The 21,478-nt window shown below is 41.6% G+C and overlaps 1 protein-coding gene across 2 annotated transcripts in view; it reads left to right on the top strand.

Moving 5' to 3' along the window:
* NCAPG2 (non-SMC condensin II complex subunit G2) overlaps positions 1-21,478 on the top strand; it is a 116,113-nt gene that overhangs the window by 46,949 nt on the left and 47,686 nt on the right. For both annotated transcript variants that reach the window (XM_034760013.1, XM_034760014.1), the window contains 4 exons: positions 4,880-5,005; positions 6,019-6,198; positions 7,148-7,300; positions 18,427-18,649. In XM_034760013.1, the coding sequence (XP_034615904.1) occupies positions 4,880-5,005; positions 6,019-6,198; positions 7,148-7,300; positions 18,427-18,649 (682 nt within the window). The remainder of the gene's footprint in view (positions 1-4,879; positions 5,006-6,018; positions 6,199-7,147; positions 7,301-18,426; positions 18,650-21,478) is intronic.

Raw genomic sequence — 21,478 nt, 5'->3', positions numbered from 1 at the left:
CTTTTCAGTGAAGTAGGTTGGTAGTTCTGATGCAGGCTGTAGTCTCAGGACTGATGAAGAAGCAGTTTACTTGGATAGTTCCTTGAGGTGAGATTTGGAAACTTCAATGGAAATTGAAAGGAAGGTTCACTTGTTTACTTTAGCTTCAGCGTAGGCTTTGAGACATATGTTGTGTTCAGCCTTTGTTTTACATCATTGGCATTCGAGTTTCTGCCTTCTCTCCATCTGGCACAAAGGAAATCTATGTAGGGAATGGGGAGGAAGGGACTATTTAGGGGCCGGCATGCCCCTCGTTGAGAGAAACATCTGGTGAATCAGCACTGAATGCTAAACTTCTTTTTGAGCAACATTTCTTATTCTTTTTCTGAAAAAGGATAAAAATTTGGTTTAAAATAATGTACAGAAGGGATAATATTAATCTAACCTTGTTTGCTGTATACCACCTAACTTGGAAACAGTGATAGCTTTCATAAACAGTTTTACCATGATATAAGTGAAGTGAGTATCACAGTAACAATACAAGAGTGAATTTGTTTTGTAAATTACAGAAAAATATGTTCAGGTCTTCTTTAGTTACGTGAGCATGCAAAGATCATTTTGCTAGCCCATCACATTGACCATGTCACCCCTTTCTTTGCATTGCTCCCCTGACTCCCCCTTCTCTAGCACATCAAACTTAAGCTACTCGTTTTCACTTTGAATGCACTTCATGTCCTGTCCTTATGCTGATTCACTCTCTGCTATCCTCTCTGATTCGCTATCAAGAAGTTGATTCCCACCTCCGATTAGCCTATGATGCCAACCTCAATCTCCCAGTTGTTAAATTTCCAAACAAGCACCTTCGTGCTTTCTCCCACGCTGCTCCTCATATTTGGGAGATGCTCCCTGTAAACATCTGCAAAACTCGTTTATTATCCATCTTCAAAGCCCTTCTTAAAACTCCTTTTCCGTAATGCCTACAAAAAAGTGACAACAGTTCGGTCCTTGGTGTGCTGAGACCACTGCCTATCATGTTCCCCAGTATTGTCTCATTATTTTCTTGTACTCCTCATCTATTCTCTTTTATGCTTAAATTGTACCGTTCTCTGGGGTAGGAACTGTTACTTTTTTCTGTTTTATACAGCACCTAGCCCAAATGATGTCCTGGTCCATACTAGGGCCTCCAGATTATAGTAATACAAATAATAATTAATATATATTTTACACTTATAAAGGTTATATAGTTGTGGGGTTTTGGTGGGGGGTATGTTGCACTAATGCCAAACAGCAGAACTTTAAAACTTAGAGTGTAATCTTTGTTCAGTTTGGAAACAATAAGGTTAGGAAATACATGCATTACAAGTGATTTGAAAATAGTGTACTGAACATGTGCAGTATTACATTTCCTTTACGAAATACATCTGAGATTTAGATGAACCCATGGCAATAGAACAGCTGTGCAACTAGACCTTTATATAAAAGCATTACCTTTTCTTGTGTATAGTTAATGCTGATGCTATTCCTAATTCTCAGTTCAAATAATTTCATCACTACAACAAATAGCAGAATCCTTTCTAAATTTCACTTTAGTAGTTTTTGTAGGAAAACATGCTTACTTTTCAGACTGTTTTTCTGACTCCCTCTGTGCATCTGGCAACTGTTGCCTTGCAACCTTAATTTAATGAATGAAGGCAATCTACTCTTCTTAAGTTGGGTTTCAGTGGTATTTTTAAAAAAGCTTCATCTGCCAGGTGAGTCAGTGGAACAAAAGCCTTCATTTACTTGCAACTCAGTAAAATGCTTTCTTCTTTGAGTGCTTGCTCATGTTGATTCCATTCTAGGTGTGTGCGTGCCCACATGCACAGTTGTCGGAGGCTTTTTTGCCTTAGCGGTATCCGTAGTGTTGGCTTGCCTAAGAAGTGGCAAAAGAAGAAGAGCCTCCCGGCTCCTGGCCAATGTCAGGCCATGTGCCCTTCATGGGTTTACCACGGAGGTTGGACCCCCCCAGCTCGACCAGAGCCCTCATTTCCCAAAGTGACCCCGGCGGCTAAAGAGCAAGTAGGCCGACTGGCACCGCAGACACTGCACCAGGCGGCAGACTCAGCTAAGACGCCGACATCTAAGGGCAAGCTGATCATAGGACCACCTCATAGGGTGGTGGAGCACCCTCGATCACCAGATCACAGGTGCAGATCTCCATCTCTGCGGTTTTGGACTCCGGCACCATATCCTAGGTTGCCGACTAGAAGTCCCAGGTCCTCAACGCGCTCTCCACCTACAAGACATGGGACACCGGAGTCAAAGCACCGGAGTCCTGTACCACCAGTACTGGCGAGCTTCCCATCATAGATCGCCACAGCCCAACTCACCTTCGCCCAGACAGTCTCCCAGATGTTGGTCCCCGCCCAGGCAGGGCCGCTCCTCGACACAGCACCAGTCCCTTTGCCCTGGTACCGTTCGTTGGGAAGGTGCTGTTCCCAGCCCTCACCTCACCGGTTGCCGACCAGAGTCAGTCAGCAGACTCAGGCTCCACCCTGGTCACCAGAAGGGCAGTGGTCCGAGTCGAACTGGGAGTTCAGCTCCTCGCCAAGAAGGGGTGATGCGCTGCTGACTCATGAGACCGGCACGGCACCTGCAAGGACAATGTGCAGCAGGGGCAGTGGCCTGCTCAATGGCTGTATTGGAACCCATTGGGCGTGCCAGTAATGCCGGTCCCATGTTCCCACCAGCCCTCCCTGGCCACCTCGGACCAACTGGCCCTGGCTCCCTCAGCATCGGAATCAGAATGAGGTGCCGAATCCGATGTGGGGGCAGCATGCTGAACCCCAGCACCTAAAGAGCCGTCCCTGGAGCGGGATGGGGAGCCTGCTCTTCCACAAGTGGTGCAGTCGTTGTCCCCAGATGAAGCGGGGGTGGATCCCTCCCAAACAGACAGTCCCCCTGACAACTTCAAGGAGCACCAGGCCCTCCTTAAAAGGGTGGCTGCTAACTTTAACCTACAAATTGAGGAGGTCGTGGAGGAGTCCAATGACCTCTTCAACGTTATATCCTCCTCCACCCCAGCCCGGTTCATGCTGCCTGTCCACCTCGGTCCTTAAAATTGCCAAATCGCTGTGGCAAACCCCCTCTTCCATTCCACCAACTTCTTAGAAGGCGGAAAAGAAGTATTACATCCCTGCAAAAGTGTTCAAATACCTCCTACACGCACTCCCCAGCGGCATCACTGGTCATGTCTGCTGCGAATGAAGAGGGCCAGGACATATACTTACCTGTCTTCTTCCCAAAGGCCTCATACGTCAGATGAAGAATGCAGATTGGACGCCCTGGACATCAGGAGGGCACTGGCCTTTTACATAGACAGGACCAAGGCGTTCCATAAGTTGACGCAGTTGTTCGTTGCAGTGGCAGACAAAATGAAAGGTCTCCCTGTGTCTGCTCAAAGGATTTTGTCCTGGATCGCGGCCTATATCCACTACCGCTATGAGCTGGCAATAGTGCCTGTGACGGCACACTCAACTAGGGCACAAGCATCATCAGTGGCCTTCCTGGCGCAGGTATCAGTCCAAGAGATTTGATGCCTAACCACGTGTTCACATCTCATTACGCACTTACCCAGTAAGCTTGTGACGACACTGGCTATGGTAGAGCAGCACTGCAAGCTGCGTGACCATGAACTGAGCCCACCTCCATGGACACTGCTTGTGAGTCACCTAGAATGGTATTGACATGAGCAAGCACTCGAAGAAAAAATGGTTACCTACCTTTCGTAACTGTTCTTCGAGATGTGTTTCTTATGTCCATTCCATTATGCAGCCTCCTGCCCTTCTGTTGAAGTTGCTGGCAAGAAGGAACTGAGAGGGCACAGAGCTGGTGGCGCCTAATATACCGACGCATGAGCGCGGCACTCCAGGGAGCGCCACAGCTGATCCTACGGATACCACTAAGGCAAAAATCTCAAATGACCGTGCAGATGGGTGCGCGCACACCGAGAATGGAATGGACATGAGCAACACATCTCAAAGAACAACAGTTACAAAAGGTAGGTAACCGTTTTATCCTCCCTTTAAAGCTACTGAGGATTCTTGTGTTTGCATTCTTGTGTTTGCTAGGACCAGGGCTACTTTCAGTAATTTCAGACCGCTATAGGAGATACTGATGCAAAAATGCTTATTTATTGTAAATTCTAATTTTAGGTTATTACAAGATTGCCTTTTCTGAATTTAAGGAGTAAATTAAATTTACAAATTATTTTCATACACATACTGCTTGAAGAATATGATGGATGATATACTTCCGTTATTGGTTATTTGTTTAATTAAATGAAATGTTCAAACTAATTAAAGAAATCTCTATGAAATTTCCACTTTTTGTCAAGTAGTGACAAACACCAAAAGTGTCAGGGGATGACCTTTTTTCTCCCTCTTCCCCCTCCTCCCCCCCCCCCCCCCCCCAATAAAACCGCTAAGTATGTTTGCTTGAATTCAATTTCCATATTCTGAGCACTAATTTAAGGGTTGAGACCAAAGTACCACCTTTTATAGCTGTAGCTTCTCTATCACAGAGCACATGTTTGAAGGCCTGTAGCAGTGCTAACTGACTTTAACTATTCTAGGCCAAAACAAGATGGCACTCCTCCAAGTGTGAATCCTCTGTGTCTTTGAAGCCAATATGCTCTGAGAACTCAATTTACAGCTAACCTAGAATTTACTGGTTGGGCAGAACTTTGAACTGTGAGATGTAGAAGTTGTTATAAATTATGTTTAATCCAATTACTTTATTAGAATTCGTACTTGATTAGAAGTACAAAACTGATGATGGTGATTTGAAGACTATTTGTCAAATAAATTTTAATAAAGAGTATCAATTTATGAACAATTTCTTTTCTTCTCCTTTGTAACAGGCCAGAAACTCAGAAGTTCGATCAAATGCAGCATTATTGTTTGTCGAAGCATTTCCTATTCGTGATCCCCATTTTAATAATGAGGATATGGATAATGAAATTCAGAAACAGTTTGAAGAACTTTTCGTAAGTTTTCATGAAGACAACGTGAAAACAAAATGTTAAGTTAAATATTTGGCAAAATTTACTTGGCAGTAAGACCATTTGAAATGCATGTACTGCAATTAATGGCGTAAGGGGATTGAGAATGTTACCCACAAGAAAGAGTGCAGAAATATGCAATTAAATTCCTTTAAACTTGTGCACTCTCTCATTTCTGGTGGAATAGCAACGTTTTGGAAAGGGGCCTAAATGCTAATGAAGTGGGGGTCTGGGTTTACATTAATTGAGCTACAAGTATGGTTCAAAAAACTGAGAGCGCGCTTAGGAAAGCCAGATGACACTGGTTACATACATTCATGTCCTATTTACTTAGGATACAATGGGTGAGAAGGGCTCTACACTTGATTACTTGACTTTGTGGTTCTATAATGAATGCCTAATATTAAATATCTGCAGCTCCTATGATGGAGTATCTAAACAGAAGTATGGGGGAGTTAAGAATTAAAATAATGAATTAGAAACATGAGGGCTGGCCAGTTTATTCCTAAAGCAGTGTTTTTTTCTGTTTGGGAAAACTTATTGTTGTATTCACAAGAATAAATATTTGATCACTGAAGATTCCTGGAAATTCCAGGTTTTAAGGTCATTCCCTCTCAAACAGTGAACAGTGAGACTTGACAATTAGGTTCATAAAGATGAACCTTAGGGGTGAGATTTTCAATTGTTTAAGTGACTTTCATGCACAAGTCTCATTGACTTTCACTTTTGAAAATTCTACTCTAAGAGCCTAACTTTAGGGTGATGTTTTGGAAAATCATCGTCAATATTTTTCTTTCTTTTGTTTTCTAACTAAAAAATATTTAATAATAGCAATAAACACTCATTTGGAGAATATTCCAGATATGGAAATATTTCATACTATCACATATGGTTTGGTTAAATGCTAATAGCGATGATTTTTTTTCTTCTTTTAAATAGCAACAGACAGCATGATGATGCATACATGAAATTTGTTTCCTCTTCTTCTTTGTTTATAGAGTCTTTTAGAAGATCCTCAACCACTGGTCCGCTCTACAGGGGTACTTGGTGTTAGTAAAATAACATCCAAATACTGGGACATGATTCCTGCAACCATCCTTGCTGAGCTTTTAAAAAAACTAATTGGAGATCTGGCTTTTGATGTAACTTCAGCTGATGTTCGTTGTTCTGTTTTTAAGGTAAGTTTAATATGCCGACTTTAAAAACTTGTATTGATAGTAAATTTTTAGGTATTCCTTGAAGCATGTGACGGAGGTTATTAAGGGTCAACTTCAGTAGAAGGTGTGCTTTTTATAAAAACTTTTGATTTTTCTCCGAGTTGGTCTTTGCATAATTTCCCTTGAGATGTACTTCCTGGTATTTAAGTTTTGCAAACCTTTTAGAAAAAATGCCTTCTGGGAATGAACAAGCAGTCCCTTGTGGCACCAAACATTTAGAGCTGAGTTTGAGTAGCTGTGTGATCCCTGACCACCTCAATTCTTCTCTCTGGTTATCTGAAGGTGGAAAGCCCTCCTCTTCATGCTCTTGGTTTAGTATTTTGACCAGACTTTCTTGTTCAGATAATTGTAAATCACTAAATCTTTATACTTAATCACACAACTGTGTAGAAAATGTTTCCAGGTTGGTTCCAAGGCATCATGTGTGACCCAGAGAGAGAGACCTGGAAAAAAAAGATTGCGTTTAAGTGTTGTGTTTTGTACCCCATGGTCAGTCTTCCCATGGTTGGATGCATATATTACTGTCTGTGTGTAGGGGAAGGCTGTTCCCCAGATAGTTGTTCAGTATACCAGGATTGATTGGTCAACTCCATCTAACAAATGTCAGAAAGACTGACTTCCTGGGCATAAACGTATTCCTCAAGTACAAGAGATGAACAAAAACACTGCCTCAGGTCAGAAGATCTTACAATGTAAAACCACTTCATCTGAAATGAAAGGCATTAATAAGAGATTTTGAGTTGCTCTTTAATACTTTCTTTTAAAAGATAATTATAGAAAAAAATACGTAAATGAAACATCTGCCACTATATTTAGCCTTAAGTTTAGTAATTTTAATAATTTTAGTATAGTTTTTGTATGTCTGCTATTTTTATGGGTTTTTTTATTCAGTGTGATATTTCTGTTGCAGTGTCTGCCTATAATTTTGGACAACAAACTAAGCCACCCATTATTGGAACAGCTCCTGCCAACAGTAAAATACAGTCTCCATGACAATTCTGAGAAAGTGCGAGTGGCGTTTGTTGATATGCTGCTGAAAATTAAGGCTGTCAGGGCTGCTAAGGTAGGATGATTAGGACTTGGTAGGCAGCACACGGGAGATGTAAACAAAACAAGGCAATTTATTCTGAAAAATGTATATTTATCAATACCACAGTCAATCAGTTATTAGAATACTTAATCAATAATTTGCAGAGGCTTGCAGGAAATTGTTTTATTGGTCATGTATGTACCATTAAAGGTTTGAGATGTAAAATCCTGGATAGTGGTATTTAAGCGTTTCCCGCTATATATTTGAAAATTAAGTTAATGTTATGGTTGTCTAGATTCTTAAGTACCATGAGACTAAATCTAGTGTCCTGTAATCTTCCTGCCTCTCCATGATTGTTTCAATGGAAACGGGGGCACCACTAGGCAATACTGCCACGTCAGGAGATTACTGCATCAGAATTTTTGTTACCTCAAATGAGGATCAAACTTTCCATATAACAAGTTAATCTTTTCCTCTTAGATTCTTAGTAACTTTAGTGTATTCTTGATTAATACGTCTCAGTTCCTTTTTTAATAACAAGAAGAGTTTCAGCTCTTGCCTTTTTCTGTTGGGCCAGTAGCTACTTAAGAAAAAGAGAGAGTATGGAATCAGCCCTCTGGAACCAGAACTGGCAGAAGTAAAAACAGAAGCTGCTTATGGGGCAGAGCCAATACTGGAGAAAGAATGTCCATGAGATCAGAGAAGAAGGGAAACAAGAATAATGATATAGGGAAACATGGAGGGGAGAGAAATGAAAGAGATGGGATGGGGAGATGAAATAAAATTATGCTTTTTTAAAGAAAAGATAAAGCAGTTCAATAGTTGCTACAGTGAGTCTGCAGAGTTCCAAATAGAGGAGGTGGTCACCTCTGAGATGGATCCCACTCTGAAAAAGCTTCTGAAGCCTGGGTCTAACGAAAATACTGATGCCAAAGCAGGATTTCCTGATAGTTCTCTTTTCAGTAAAGCTAGCATGGAGTGGCAGAAAGATCACTGTGATACTAATGCTTGTGCTGATACTGCAAGTTAAGCCTCAGTGCAAATCTTACCCATCTGACACAAACTGATTACGATATCAGTGCTTTAGCACTGGTGTCTTGGAAGTTTGTGCATGTCTCATTACTCTAATACTAGTCTCAGAGGACGTGATTCTAAACTTGTTTGCAAATCTCATCTATCAAAATGCTTTTCTTCATATTTTAAATTTGAATAAGATTTTGAGATTTGAAAAGGCAGCAAATTTCATGTCAACATGTATCTTGGGCCAAGAGCAGCAATTTCTGGGAATGGGGCTGTATTATTGTAGTTTCCAATATGAAAATCCACACTGGTCCTGCACTGGCACATACTTTAGTTTTATCAAGAGGTATGAGGTTCGGCCATCCTAAAAATGCATCAATATCCTGTAATACAAGTGTCCATGCTGACATGGTTATTGCTATTAGAGTATGAATCGTTCATTTTATTACAGGTTTCAGTGTAGCCATGTTAGTCTGTATGAGCAAAAAAACCGAGGAGTCCTTGTGGCACCTTAGAGACAAACAAATTTATTTGTGCATAAGCTTTTTTGGGCTAGAACCCACTTCATCAGATGTATGAAGTGAAAAATACAGGAGCAGGTACAAATACATGAAAGGATGGGGGCTCATAGCACTGCCTATTATTAAAGTTGCCTATTAAGAATGTGCTGCAGCCCAGAACTTCAGCTGATTGAGCAGGACTTCCCCTGCAATTGCAGTTCCTGGTTGCTCTAGTCTGCGCCAGATCCAGGCGCTGGAACTGAGAATTGGGAGCCTGTCTGATCTATAGGTGTTAATATGTTGGCACGTGATAGAATTTGTTTGGGTGGGTTTTTTTTGTGTGCAACTTCCTAGCCTTATTAAAAAAGCAATATTAAAAGAACATTATTAAGTCAAGCACACTAGGAAATGCCAGAATTAAGCTTGCCTGTGCATTATATCGGTCCTTAATTACATGTTCGCTTTTTTTTCCTCCGCCGGATCAATCAAGTTGTGTAGTAAAACAGGCTGTTGTCTGTAGGACTCCTGCTTCATTTGTTGCAGAAGATGGAGGGTGTGTAGTGAATGAGGCAGGGCATTTCGGAAAGAGAAAGTTGGTCTCACAGTTGAGGCAGCTGATGAATGCTGGAGAATTGGGTTCTATTCAGGCTTCTGCCACAGAGTTCATATATGATGGTAGGAAGTCCCTTAACCAAATTTTTGAGAGATAGCCACTAATAATTGTGTTCCTTTTTTTCTGGGTGCCTGTCTTGAGACCCTGGGGTATCACTTGCAGAAGTACTGAACACTCAGAGCTCCTATTGACTTCAACTGAAGTCATGCTTTGAACATAATAATTGCTGTATTATGCTACGTATTCTCAAAAAATCAAGTCCTAAGTTTTTCAAATTGGGCACAGAAAATTTAGTGGGAACTTTTGACCTTAATCTCTCTCTGCTTCAGTTCCCCATCTATACAATGTGGATGATCCTCATTTCAGAGGGATAGTGTGAAAATAGAATATTAATGTTTGAAGAAATACTGTAAGGATACCATAGAAAAAGTCTATGAGGAGATCAGTAATTCTGCCTTCTGGGCAGGGTTTGAATAGTGTGTGGTAAGTAAAGCCTGGAGCCACATATTTAGAGCCTCGTATTTTTCGCAAATGCGAAATAACACAAAATAAAACACCATAATACTAAAAAAAACTGGTGCATGATGTAACAGTGCTGCTTAGGTTTAGCCTGGCCACTCCTCTGTCATGATAACAGAGGGGCAACTGGGCCAAAACTGAGCAGTGCTGCGACTTCATGTGCCAGGGCACTACATTTAGAGCCAGTGCTGCAGGGTGGTCTCACTCTCCAGCACTGTCCCTTAGGACCTTCCTTCTTCACTAGACTGAAGCAGGCTTTCTCTCCAGGCCCTTTTCCCTCCCTGGGAATTTTTCTGCAATGTTCATTTTATTTTGTTTTATCCCCCTCCCAGGAGATAAAACAAAATTTCTGAAAAATTATTGAAAAGAAAAAAGAATTTCACAGGGCTCTACACATACTGAACAATGAGGAGAAAACAAAATATCAAATAATTACTCACTAAGTGAGCACCATCCATCCTGTGCACAGATGGAGACAGGGTGCTGTAGAAAAAATAGTATGTTATCCTGTAATTAAAAACTGTGCCGTAGTGCACAGGCAACCTTAATTCTGTCATTTACTAACTTTTGAGTGCTTGACTTAGCAAGCATAATGGTCTTTTAATATAGCCTTTTCTGTTTAATTAAAATAACTTAAGTAAAGCTTATGCAACTAATTTTTCCACTAGGAAAAAGTAGTCTCCAGTAGATTGATAACAGAAAAAGGGTTTCCCCTAGTAATATGATTGTATTAATTTTATAGCTTTTAATTTTTTTAAAGTTCACTGCCAGCCCTCCTTTCATCGGTAGTTTGTAACTCACAGCCATTTTTGCACTTTGTCTTTATTAGTGGGTGGTAAGGGGAGAGGTTTCCAACTATATGATATTTCATTTTGATCCAAACCAAGTTTTTTAAGACCTTTTTGGTTTGTCACTTTTTTTTTTAAAAATTAGTTTTCAGTTTGATCTTTAGACAGATTCTAAAGATGAATGCAAAGCATTCAAATCACTGCATACTTTTGTTCTTCTGTTATTTGTGAAATAATTTGATTCTATGATTACAGACTACCCTAATGCACCGGCAAAAAGAAAAGAATTAAGGTTGTACATGGAACCGTAGCTGTTGCATTTCTGATCTGAGTGCCCATTTAATGTTTTCTGTGTGGAAATTGAAGTAGTAGAATTCCTAGGTATTCACATTCAATTAATTACTTAGGCCTTAATGAATGGTATAGGCATATTGCAGTGGGTAATTGCAAAGTCCTCATTTTGGAAGATCATTGGCAATATGCGGTTGTTTTCACGGCCACTGAATACTGTGTTTTGTGACTGTTTTCCAGATGTTTTAATTTGCACCTTCACAAGTTAAATCTCATTTTACTTTCTGGTCTTGTTACTAGTTTTTCTAGGCTCCCCTAATATTATGTAAAACATACGAGGTTCATGGAAGCATTATATGAAAGTACCATGCAAATATCCATGAGAAGAGTCTCTTGTAAGAGGGAGAGGGGCAACAACAACCCTGTCCTCCATTCCTATTGTTCTCTGTACATAGTGCAGACACCTACTTTTATTGTAGGTTAGATTAGGCTTTATTTTGTTTAGTATAAAAAGATTTGCGAGGGAAAGAAACCGCCATGTAATACTAAATTCTTATTGGAATATTATGATTTAGGTTTCTGGAAATGTTCCCTGTGTGGTCTGAGTATTTATCAAAAAAAAATTGGTATAGTGATTAAGTTTGCATGTAGAGTTGTATTGTTTAAAGTATTCTAAAATTTTAAGCAGAGATGAACTATAGCAGTAGATTGCTATTAGTTTTATTTCCAGTAGGTTGAGTTAATTAAGCTGTCTGTCCATTGACATGGTGGCTTCCTGAGCTTGAAATGTTGTGTAAAATGTTTTTCCAAAAGGGAATGTGTAATCCTGCTTTTCACATCAGACCAATGTGAGCTAAGCTTTCTCACGCTGCATGTGCACTAAATTTAATTTTTTTCCAAAATCTATTTACATGCCTTTGTTTGGTTAAAATAGATGGATGTGGTGGTGTTATTTTAAAACAACAAAGAGTCTGGTGGCACCTTAAAGACTAACAGATTTATTTGGGCATAAGCTTTCGTGAGTAAACACCTCACTTCTTCGGATGCATAGAGTGAAAGCTACAGATGCAGGCATTATATACAGACACATGGAGAGCAGGGAGTTACTTCACAAGTGGCGAACCAGTGTTGACAAGGCCAATTCAATCAGGGTGGATGTAGTCCACTCCCAATAATAGATGAAGAGGTGTCAATTCCAGGAGAGGAAAAGCTGCTTCTGTAGTGAGCCAGCCACTCCCAATCCCTATTCAAGCCCAGATTAATGGTGTTGAATTTGCAAATGAATTTTAGTTCTGCTGTTTCTCTTTGAAGTCTGTTTCTGAAGTTTTTTTGTTCAATGACAGTGACTTTTAAATCTGTGATAGAATGACCAGGGAGATTGAAGTGTTCACTTACTGGCTTGTGTATGTTACCATTCCTGATGTCCGATTTGTGTCCATTTATTCTTTTGCGGAGGGACTGTCCGGTTTGGCCAATGTACATGGCAGAGGGGCATTGCTGGCACATGATGGCATATATGACATTAGTGGATGTGCAGGTGAATGAGCCCCTGATGGTGTGGCTGATGTGGTTGGGTCCTCTGATGCTGTTGCCAGAGTAGATATGGGGACAGAGTAGGCAACGAGGTTTGCTACAGGGATAGGTTCCTGGGTTGGTGTTTCTGTGGTGTGGTGTGTAGTTGCTGGTGAGTATATTCAGGTTGGGGGGTTGTCTGTAAGCAAGGACTGGCCTGCCTCCCAAGGTCTGTGAGAGTGAGGGATCATTTTCCAGGATAGGTTGTAGGTCGTGGATAATGCGCTGGAGAGGTTTTAGCTGGGGGCTGTATGTGATGGCCAGTGGTGTTCTGTTATTGTCCTTGTTGGGCCTGTCCTGTAGTAGGTGATTCCTGGGTACCCGTCTTGCTCTGTCAATCTGTTTCCTCACTTCCCCAGGTGGGTATTGTAGTTTTACGAATGCTTGATAAAGATCTTGTAGGTGTTTGTCTCTGTCTGAGGGGTTGGAGCAAATTCGGTTGTATCTTAGGGCTTGGCTGTAGACAATGGATCGTATGATGTGTCTTGGATGGAAGCTGGAGGCATGTAGGTACGTATAGCGGTCAGTAGGTTTCCGGTATAGGGTGGTGTTTATGTGACCATCACTTATTTGTACTGTAGTGTCCAGGAAGTGGATCTCTTGTGTGGACTGGTCCAGGCTGAGGTTGATGGTGGGGTGGAAATTGTTGAAGTCCAGGTGGAATTCTTCAAGGGCCTCCTTTCCGTGGGTCCATATGATGAAGATGTCATCAATGAAGTTCATATTCAGGATCATTGTCAGAACTGCAGAGACTTTAAGTGTTGGACAAGGAAAGACAGAGAAGGCCAACTAAAGTTTTTGCTCATTGAGGCCGCCTTAAGTCCTCTGTCAGAGCCCGGTCAGTCAGACTCTGCACTGAGTGCTTCAGCTTTTGTTAGCACCTTCTATGCTGCCTGAGTCCCAGTGCACCATCTTCCTAGAAAGAGACATAAGACGTCTTAAGCAGACCACTGAGAGGGGAAGGTTGCCGGGCATGGGGGTAAGAATAGAGCGAAGCCAAAACATAAGCACTGCTCTTCTGTGGCACCACAGAAGCTGGCATCATTGATTGCAGCATCAAGGCAGTTGCAGTCACGTCTGAAGCCTGAGGGAGCGCCTTCTACAACTGTGGCACCGTGCCATTCTGAGACCATCTCGGTAGTGACCACACTGGAGTTATTTGTGGTAGCAAGAGATCTGCTGAGCCTTTCAGTGCCAGTTTCTCTGACAGTGCAGGAGACTGTGCTCTCTGTACTGGTGCAGTGCTCGGTACCATGTCAACCTCCATTGCATCAGTACCATCAAAGGGGAAGCCTGCAACGTTGACTGCTCAGTGTCCTTCTCTGACTTGACACTGGATTCCGACACCATTTGGACTTCATGGCAACTCTAAAGTTTTTGTGGGTGTATACTCCAGTCCCATCCAGTTAGCACTTACATCCACAGCAGACCCACTATGACTTTGCCCTTGCTTCTTGCCAGGATCTGCAGAGAAAAAATGAGTAGGGGTTGTAGATATAGACCTTTTTCTCCTTCTGCCTCTGCATCACGGTCTAGTCCATCTAGACACCTGGGGGTGCTAAATAGGGATTTTGATGGGATACTCAAGCTCGCCATGCCAGTTTCCATTTTCCCCACACTTGCAAACTGCCTTTCCCACTTCCCCAGTGCTTGGTCCTGGATTAGCTCAGACTGATGGGTATTAAGCACTGTGGAAGTGGGATATACCCTCCAATTTATTTCTACCAAACACTCTCTTCAGGGGCCACTCAGGAGGAGCTCCTACAACAGGAGGTTCAGTCTCTCCTTCAGGTAGGAGCCATAGAAGAGGTTCCTAAGTGTCACTGAGGAAAAGGGTTCTATTCCTGTTATTTCCTAATCCTGAAACCAAAGGGAGGTCTCAGACCAACTTTAGACCTGCACCAACAAATACCTCAAAAAGATAGTTTCACATGGTCACTTTGCCTTCCAGCCTTCTATTATTCTATACCTGTATCTTGGAAATGGGAATGCTGCCCTCAATTTGAGAGGACTACTTTCATGTGGCATTTTATCAAGGTCACAAAGTTTTTCAGGTTCATAGTGAATCACTTTCATTATCAGTTCATTGTGCTGCCTTTTGGCCTGTCAGCAGCGTCTTGGGTTTTCACAAAATATGTCTGGTAGTGGTGTTTCTGAGGAGACTAGGAGTACAGGTCTACCTTACCTGGATGACTGGCTAGTTAAGGGCTGGTCCAGGGCTCAGGTTCTCTCCTGCATTCAACTCATCCTATCATCCTTCAGAGCTTTAGGTCTGTTTGTCTAAGTTGATCAGTCTTTCCTTTGTCCAGTGCAGAGAATAGGGTTTTTATAGGCAGACTGCTGGACTCTGTTCAGGCCAGAGCTTTCCTTCCAGACACAAGATTTCAAACAATTCATTCTCTTGTGGCAGACCTTAACATTCACCCAATCACATCAGCTCAAAACTGTCTGAGACTCCTATATGACTTTATACACACATGTAGTCCAACATGCCAGGCTGCAAATCATGACTCATCAAAGTTGTCTGGCCTCCGTTTATTCACCAAGTTAGCACTATCTGAACACTCTGCTCACTATGCCTTCACAGGTACTGACTTTGCTAGATAGGTGGACAAACCCACTCAGTGTTTGTGTGGGCGTTCCCTTTGTCTGCCCCGAGCCTTTACTGACACTGGTGCTGGATGTATCTGTCCTGGTGTGGGGAGCTTATCTGGATGCCCTCCGAACTCAAAGTCTGTGGCCCTCAACGAATCTCTCTCTTCACATTAGTGTCAGAGAGCTAAGGGCTGTCTGCCTCGCCTGTCAGGCCTTCCTACCACATATCAAGGCCAAAAGCTTATTTGGTCTCTCAGACACTGCTGTGGCAATGTTTTACCTCAACAGGCAGGGGGAACCCGCCTGTCCCTTCTTTGTCAGTAGGCAATTCACCTATGGAACTTTTTCATTGTCGATTCAATCAGTCACGAAGCTCCTTACCTTCCAGGGACGCAGAATGAGCTGGTGGACCACCTAACTAGATTATTTACAAATGGTCATGAGTGGTTTCTCTGCCAAAATGCAACCAGACAGTTTCCCAATTTTTCAGATAGACCTATTTGCAAACAAGGCCAACAGGAAATGCCAACAGTATTGCTCCCTACAAGGGCACAGCCCTGGTTCCTTTGCAGATGGTTTCCTGCTACCCTAGACAAACAAGCTCTACTATGCTTTTCCCCCAATCCCATTCCTACACAGAGTCCTGCTAAAGAACAAACAGGACCAGGTCCAAGTTATGTTAATAGCCCCAGAGTAGCTTTGATGCACTGGTTTGCCATTGTATTGGATCTGTCAGTTGCAACTCCAATTTCGCTCCTGTTGCACCTGGACTTGATCTCCAAAGATAATGGTCAGCTGCTCCACCCAAACCTGTGGCCCTTCATTTAACAGCCTGGAGGCTCCAAGGCCAAGTCCTAGGGGGAGTCTAGCTTGAAGCAAGTTCACCATGTCCTGTTAGAAACAGTTAGAAAGCCCTTTTCCAGAGCTGCTTACATGTCAAAATGGAGGCCTTTTTCTGTCTGGTCTTGTGAGTTTGGAGTCTTGCCAATGCAGTCCTCTGTCCAGCATATTCTGGACTATGTATTGCATCTAAAACAGCAGTAGTTAATGGTTCTTCTATCAAAGAAATCTTCTACTAAATGATTTTGGCAGCAATATCAGTTTTCCATCCCTATGTGGATAACCGTTCTATATTTTCTAATGATATAACAATCAGATTTGTGAAGGGACTGGAAAAGTTGTACCCTCAAATAAGGGAACCTATCCCCACCAGAACTTGAACTTTAGATTTGTCAAAGCTCATGGGGCCACCATTTGAGCCTCTACCAACATGTTCCTTACTGTACCTATCTGTAAAGGTGGCTTTCCTGGTAGCTATTGCTTCAGACAGGAAGGTAGCCAAATTGTGTGCTCTGACATCGGAACCACCTTATACAATACTCTTTTAAGGATAAGGTGAACTCGTGCCCTCATCCAAGATTTTTCAAAAGTGGTATTTAATTTTCATATTAACCAGTCAATTTACTTTCCTACATTTTACCCCAAACTGCGTGCCAATAGAGGAGCAACGTTTGCACACCTTAAATGTCAGAGTGTTGGCATCCTATGTAGGGAGGACTAAAGCGTTTTGTTTGTCAACCCAGCTATTGGTGGCCTTAGCAGACAGAATGAAGGATCATCCTGTCTCTTGACAAAGAATTATGTTTTGGATAACTTTCTGCCTTCGTGTTTGTTATGATCTGTCAGGCATTTCCCTGCGGGGCAGACTGACCGCACGTTCCATGATATGACAGGCAGTCTCTACAGTGTTTCTTGCTCAAGTCGGAATCCAGGACATTTGTAGAGTGGCAGTCTAGTTTTCAGTTCATACCTTTGCATCCTATTATGCCAGTACTCTGTACTCCAGAAATGATGCTAAATTTGGACAAATTGTACTCCAGTCTATGTATGTGTACATGAACTCATTGTACATTATGCCTTGTGAGTCACCGAGTGAAATATACATGTGCAATCACTCAAAGAAAAAATTGTTTCTAGCCTTTCACGAAAGCTTATGCTCTAATAAATTTGTTAGCCTTTAAGGTGCCACAAGACTCCTCGTTGTTTTTGCTGAAACAGGCTAACACGGCTATCCCTCTGAAACCTTTCATAACTGTTGTTCTTAGAGATGTGTTGTACATGTCCATTCCACGACCCACCCTCCTAGCCCTTTGCTTCGGGGTGGTCCAGCAAGAAGGAACTGAGGGAGCTCAGGGGTGGGTGGGCCCTTCATACTGGCACTGGTGCATGGCAGAAGAAAGTGCTTAAGCTGCCCTGATGGATACCACTGAAGAAAAAACTTCTAACAACTGTGCAAAGGGTGCACGCACGCCTGGAATGGACATGTGCAACACACGTCTAGGAACAACAGTTACGAAAGGTTAATAACCATTTTTAAATAGGAAATGTGTACTTAAGTCTTGGATGTTGGAAAATATGGTTTGAATAAGCTGTTGTTAGTAAAGTGATTATTAGAAGAGGCTGATCTATTGAGCTGCATGCAGTAACACCGTATTTTGTAACCACAAGGGGAATACTGCTGTAATCAGTGAGCCAGAAGGAAGAATATTTTTCAGTGCCTAATAACAGTTGCAAAACTTTTTTGAAATCCCATATCTAAAAGCATAGACCTAATTAATTCAAGACCTTGCCACAAAAATGACAGATGTAGAGTAGTAGCATTACTATTCCATAACTAAGAATTTACTTTCTGCATTCCATGTCTGTAATGCAGTAATTGAACAGGACTGAGGTGGTGGCAGCTGATGGCATGGGCTAACCTTTGGTGGGTATATCTGGAAGGGAGCTTGTGCACAGTTACCCTTACAGCTGCCTCAGAACCTAAAATTTTCATAGGTAGGGAATTCTATCCTCTCTGAAGTTGGGAGTGTGAGACATGAGTGAGAATCCTGAATAATAGTTTTTGCAGTGATATTTTCAAAGTATTACTACTGCAGGTAAGAAATTCTTCCTTATCAAACTGAACTGCGTAAAGAATTTCAGGTACACCGGCTTGTAATTGCCTGAGTTGAAATTTGACTAATACACTTGATATGCTATATAGTACCAGTACTATAGCATTATTCAGGTGCAATATAGCGCTATGGATTTTAGTATTTTACTTTAAACAATACATTTTAGTTTTGTTCAGAGTCAATGTTTTGGTGCAGAAAGTACTCTTAACAAAAAAAAATTGTAATATCTTGTTTCTCTTTCCCTTCTTCTGTTGCCCCTTTAACTGCCTCCCCTTCACACTTAAAAAAAAAAAAAAAAAAAAAAAAGTTCTGGAAAATTTGTCCCATGGAGCATCTTCTCTCTCGCCTTGAAGTTGATTCACGTCCTGTGTCACGCCGCTTGGTAAATCTCCTATTCAACTCTTTCTTGCCTGTTAATCAACCTGAGGAGGTATGGTGTGAACGCTGTGTTACGCTAATCCAGATGAATCCAGCAGCAGCCAGAAAATTCTATCGGTATGCTTATGAGTATACTGCTCCCACCAACATAGGTAAAGTATTGGACACTACAAGAGTCCTGGAAATGTCAATTTTATATTACTTGTTTAACACTTAATTTGTCTCCAATACTTGGGGGCCTTCAGTATTGTCAAGTGGCTGACTCTCTACAAAAGTCTCTTCTGAAAAATTCTTCCAGATTTCCCTAATTGAAAATGTTCTTTGACCAGCAGTATCAGGGAGATACATTGCAGGAAGTTTTTCTTTCTAGCAAAGAATGCTATTGAATCCATGCCAGCAAGCAAACCAGGAGAGTGGTTTTATTTCCAGAACTTGTTAATGTCCGAAAGAGAGAGAGAATCTGCACAGAGTGATTCCATGCTCAAGACATCTGGTCACCCAAAGAACAATCCCTACACATGCATTCTAGAGATGAGGGTGATTGTGTGGACACTGAGAGATTTTAAAGATAGTAGCCTAATTATGTGTTCTATAAATATAGTGGATTTATGTCTAAGGGGGAGTGATGGTTCTCAGGGCACATAAGACCCAGTCACTTTTACTCCCTCCTCCAGGGAGATGGAGTCTTTCTTGTGGTAGCTGGATGTCCTCTCCCTGACACCAACCAGACTTTCAGCCACTTGACCACTCTTCTCCGGACTATGCCAGCCTAACTTCACATTGTGGGTTAACAATAGGTGCACCCTGAGTCCCTTGGAATTAATCCTTTTTGATATCAAGACATTGGTTATTCACAGAAATTCCAGATCATCAGCCTCCAAAGGTGCAGTGTTCCCCAGATTACCAATTTTATCTTAAACCATTGTTCCTGTAAACCACACAGCACTATAATATTGTAAGCACTTACAATAAAACAAAAGTAGATTTGTTTAAGAAAGAATAAAGAGTTAACGAGAAGTGAGAGAAAGTGATGGGAACAACACAAAACAAAATCATAAAATGTGAACTCTTGTCAGTAGTTACCTTTCCTATATAATAAAGTAGGCTTCCTACCCCCAGAAAGTTCAGCCCTGTGGAGAGCTGGCTGGTTTCACAAGAATCAGGATCCAAACATTCATGAAAGTCCCCTGCTCCTTAAAGGATTTCTTCAATGGATACAGAACCTTTCCTTACACTTGGTGATATTGAAACAGTCTTTTGTCTTTATTCACAACCAGGGTGATCTTCCGCCTGCTATAATGTTCCTTGTCACCACCAAGTGGTTTATATTGTTTGCTGCTGTCTTTGATGGCTTTCTATTGTTCTTATTTGCAAGGGTAGATAATAGAGCCTTTCATTACCTCGCTGTCTGAGTGACAGCTCCCTCTTGCTTGAATGGATCTTCACCAAGTCACACTACCTGGATGACTTAGGGTACATCTACATTTAAAATGCTACTCATCATCCTAGGTAATCCATTTCCCCAAGAGAAAGTAGCTAGGTCAATAGAAGAATTTTTCCATTGACCTAGTGCAGTCTACAGTGAGGGGTTAGGTTGGTTTAACAATGCCACTCTGGTGTGGATTTTTCACACCCTAACCACCGTAACTCAACAACCTAATCTTCTAGTGTGGACCAGGCTCAATTTTTACGTCAAGTCCATAAAGCATACTTTCAATATAAATACATTATTCTTTTAATATTATCCATCCATCCATACATCTCATAATGATTGAGTCTTGACCAGGAGTTTTCTGTAGATACCTTATATGTTACTCATTATGGATAAATCTCCTGTAAGACAGAGTTTGGTGTAGTGAGTGTCTTAGCTCTGAAGTGAGAGTTTGCAAATAACAGGGGACCCTTTGCCAAGGAGCCCCCATGTGACAGAGAGCCATCATGTTTTGAGACTAGTCCATTGAAGTAATAACCATTCCAAATAAATTCAGTAGCTTCCTGTGATCTTTTCTCTGGAGAAAAATACCACACGAAGGGACTTTGTATTTTTTTTTGTTTGTTTGTTTGTTTTTTTCAATTATTGGATCAGAAAGGGTGATAATTACTTGAAATTTATCCACATTAAATTTCATTTGTCAAGTAATGCACATTGGAAAAAATAACCCCAACTATACATACAATGTGATGGGGGCTAATTTAGCTACAACAAGTCAGGAAAAAGATCTTGGCGTCATCGTGGATAGTTCTCTGAAGCTGTCCGCGCAGTGTGCAGAGGCGGTCAAAAAAGCAAACAGGATGTTAGGGATCATTAAAAAGGGGATAGAGAATAAGACTGAGAATATATTATTGCCCTTATATATATCGATGGTACGCCCACATCTCAAATACTGTGTACAGATGTGGTTCATCTCAAAAAGGATATACTGGCACTAGAAAAGGTTCAGAAAAGGGCAACTAAAATGATTAGGGGTTTGGAATGGGTCCCATGTGAGGAGAGATTAAAGAGGCTAGGGCTCTTCAGCTTGGAAAAGAGGAGACTAAGGGGGGATATGATAGAGGTATATAAAATCATGAGTGATGTGGAGAAAGTGGGTAAAGAAAAGTTATTTACTTATTCCCATAATACAAGAACTAGGGGTCATCAAATGAAATTAATAGATAGCAGGTTTAAAACAAATACAAGGAAGTTCTTCTTCACGCAGCGCACAGTCAACTTGTGGAACTCCTTACCTGAGGAGGTTGTGAAGGCTAGGACTATAACAGCATTTAAAAGAGAACTGGATAAATTCATGGTGGTTAAGTCCATTAATGGCTATTAGCCAGCATGGGTAAGGAATGATGTCCCTAGCCTCTGTTTGTCAGAGGATGGAGATGGATGGCAGGAGAGAGATCACTTGATTGTTGCCTGTTGGTCCACTCCCTCTGGGGCACCTGGCATTGGCCACTGTCGGTAGACAGGATACTGGGCTAGATGGACCTTTGGT

This window comes from Trachemys scripta, chromosome 2 (genome assembly GCF_013100865.1).
Source record: "Trachemys scripta elegans isolate TJP31775 chromosome 2, CAS_Tse_1.0, whole genome shotgun sequence".
NCBI classification, from domain to species: Eukaryota; Metazoa; Chordata; order Testudines; family Emydidae; genus Trachemys; species Trachemys scripta.
This window is presented reverse-complemented; position numbering and strand designations above follow the sequence as displayed.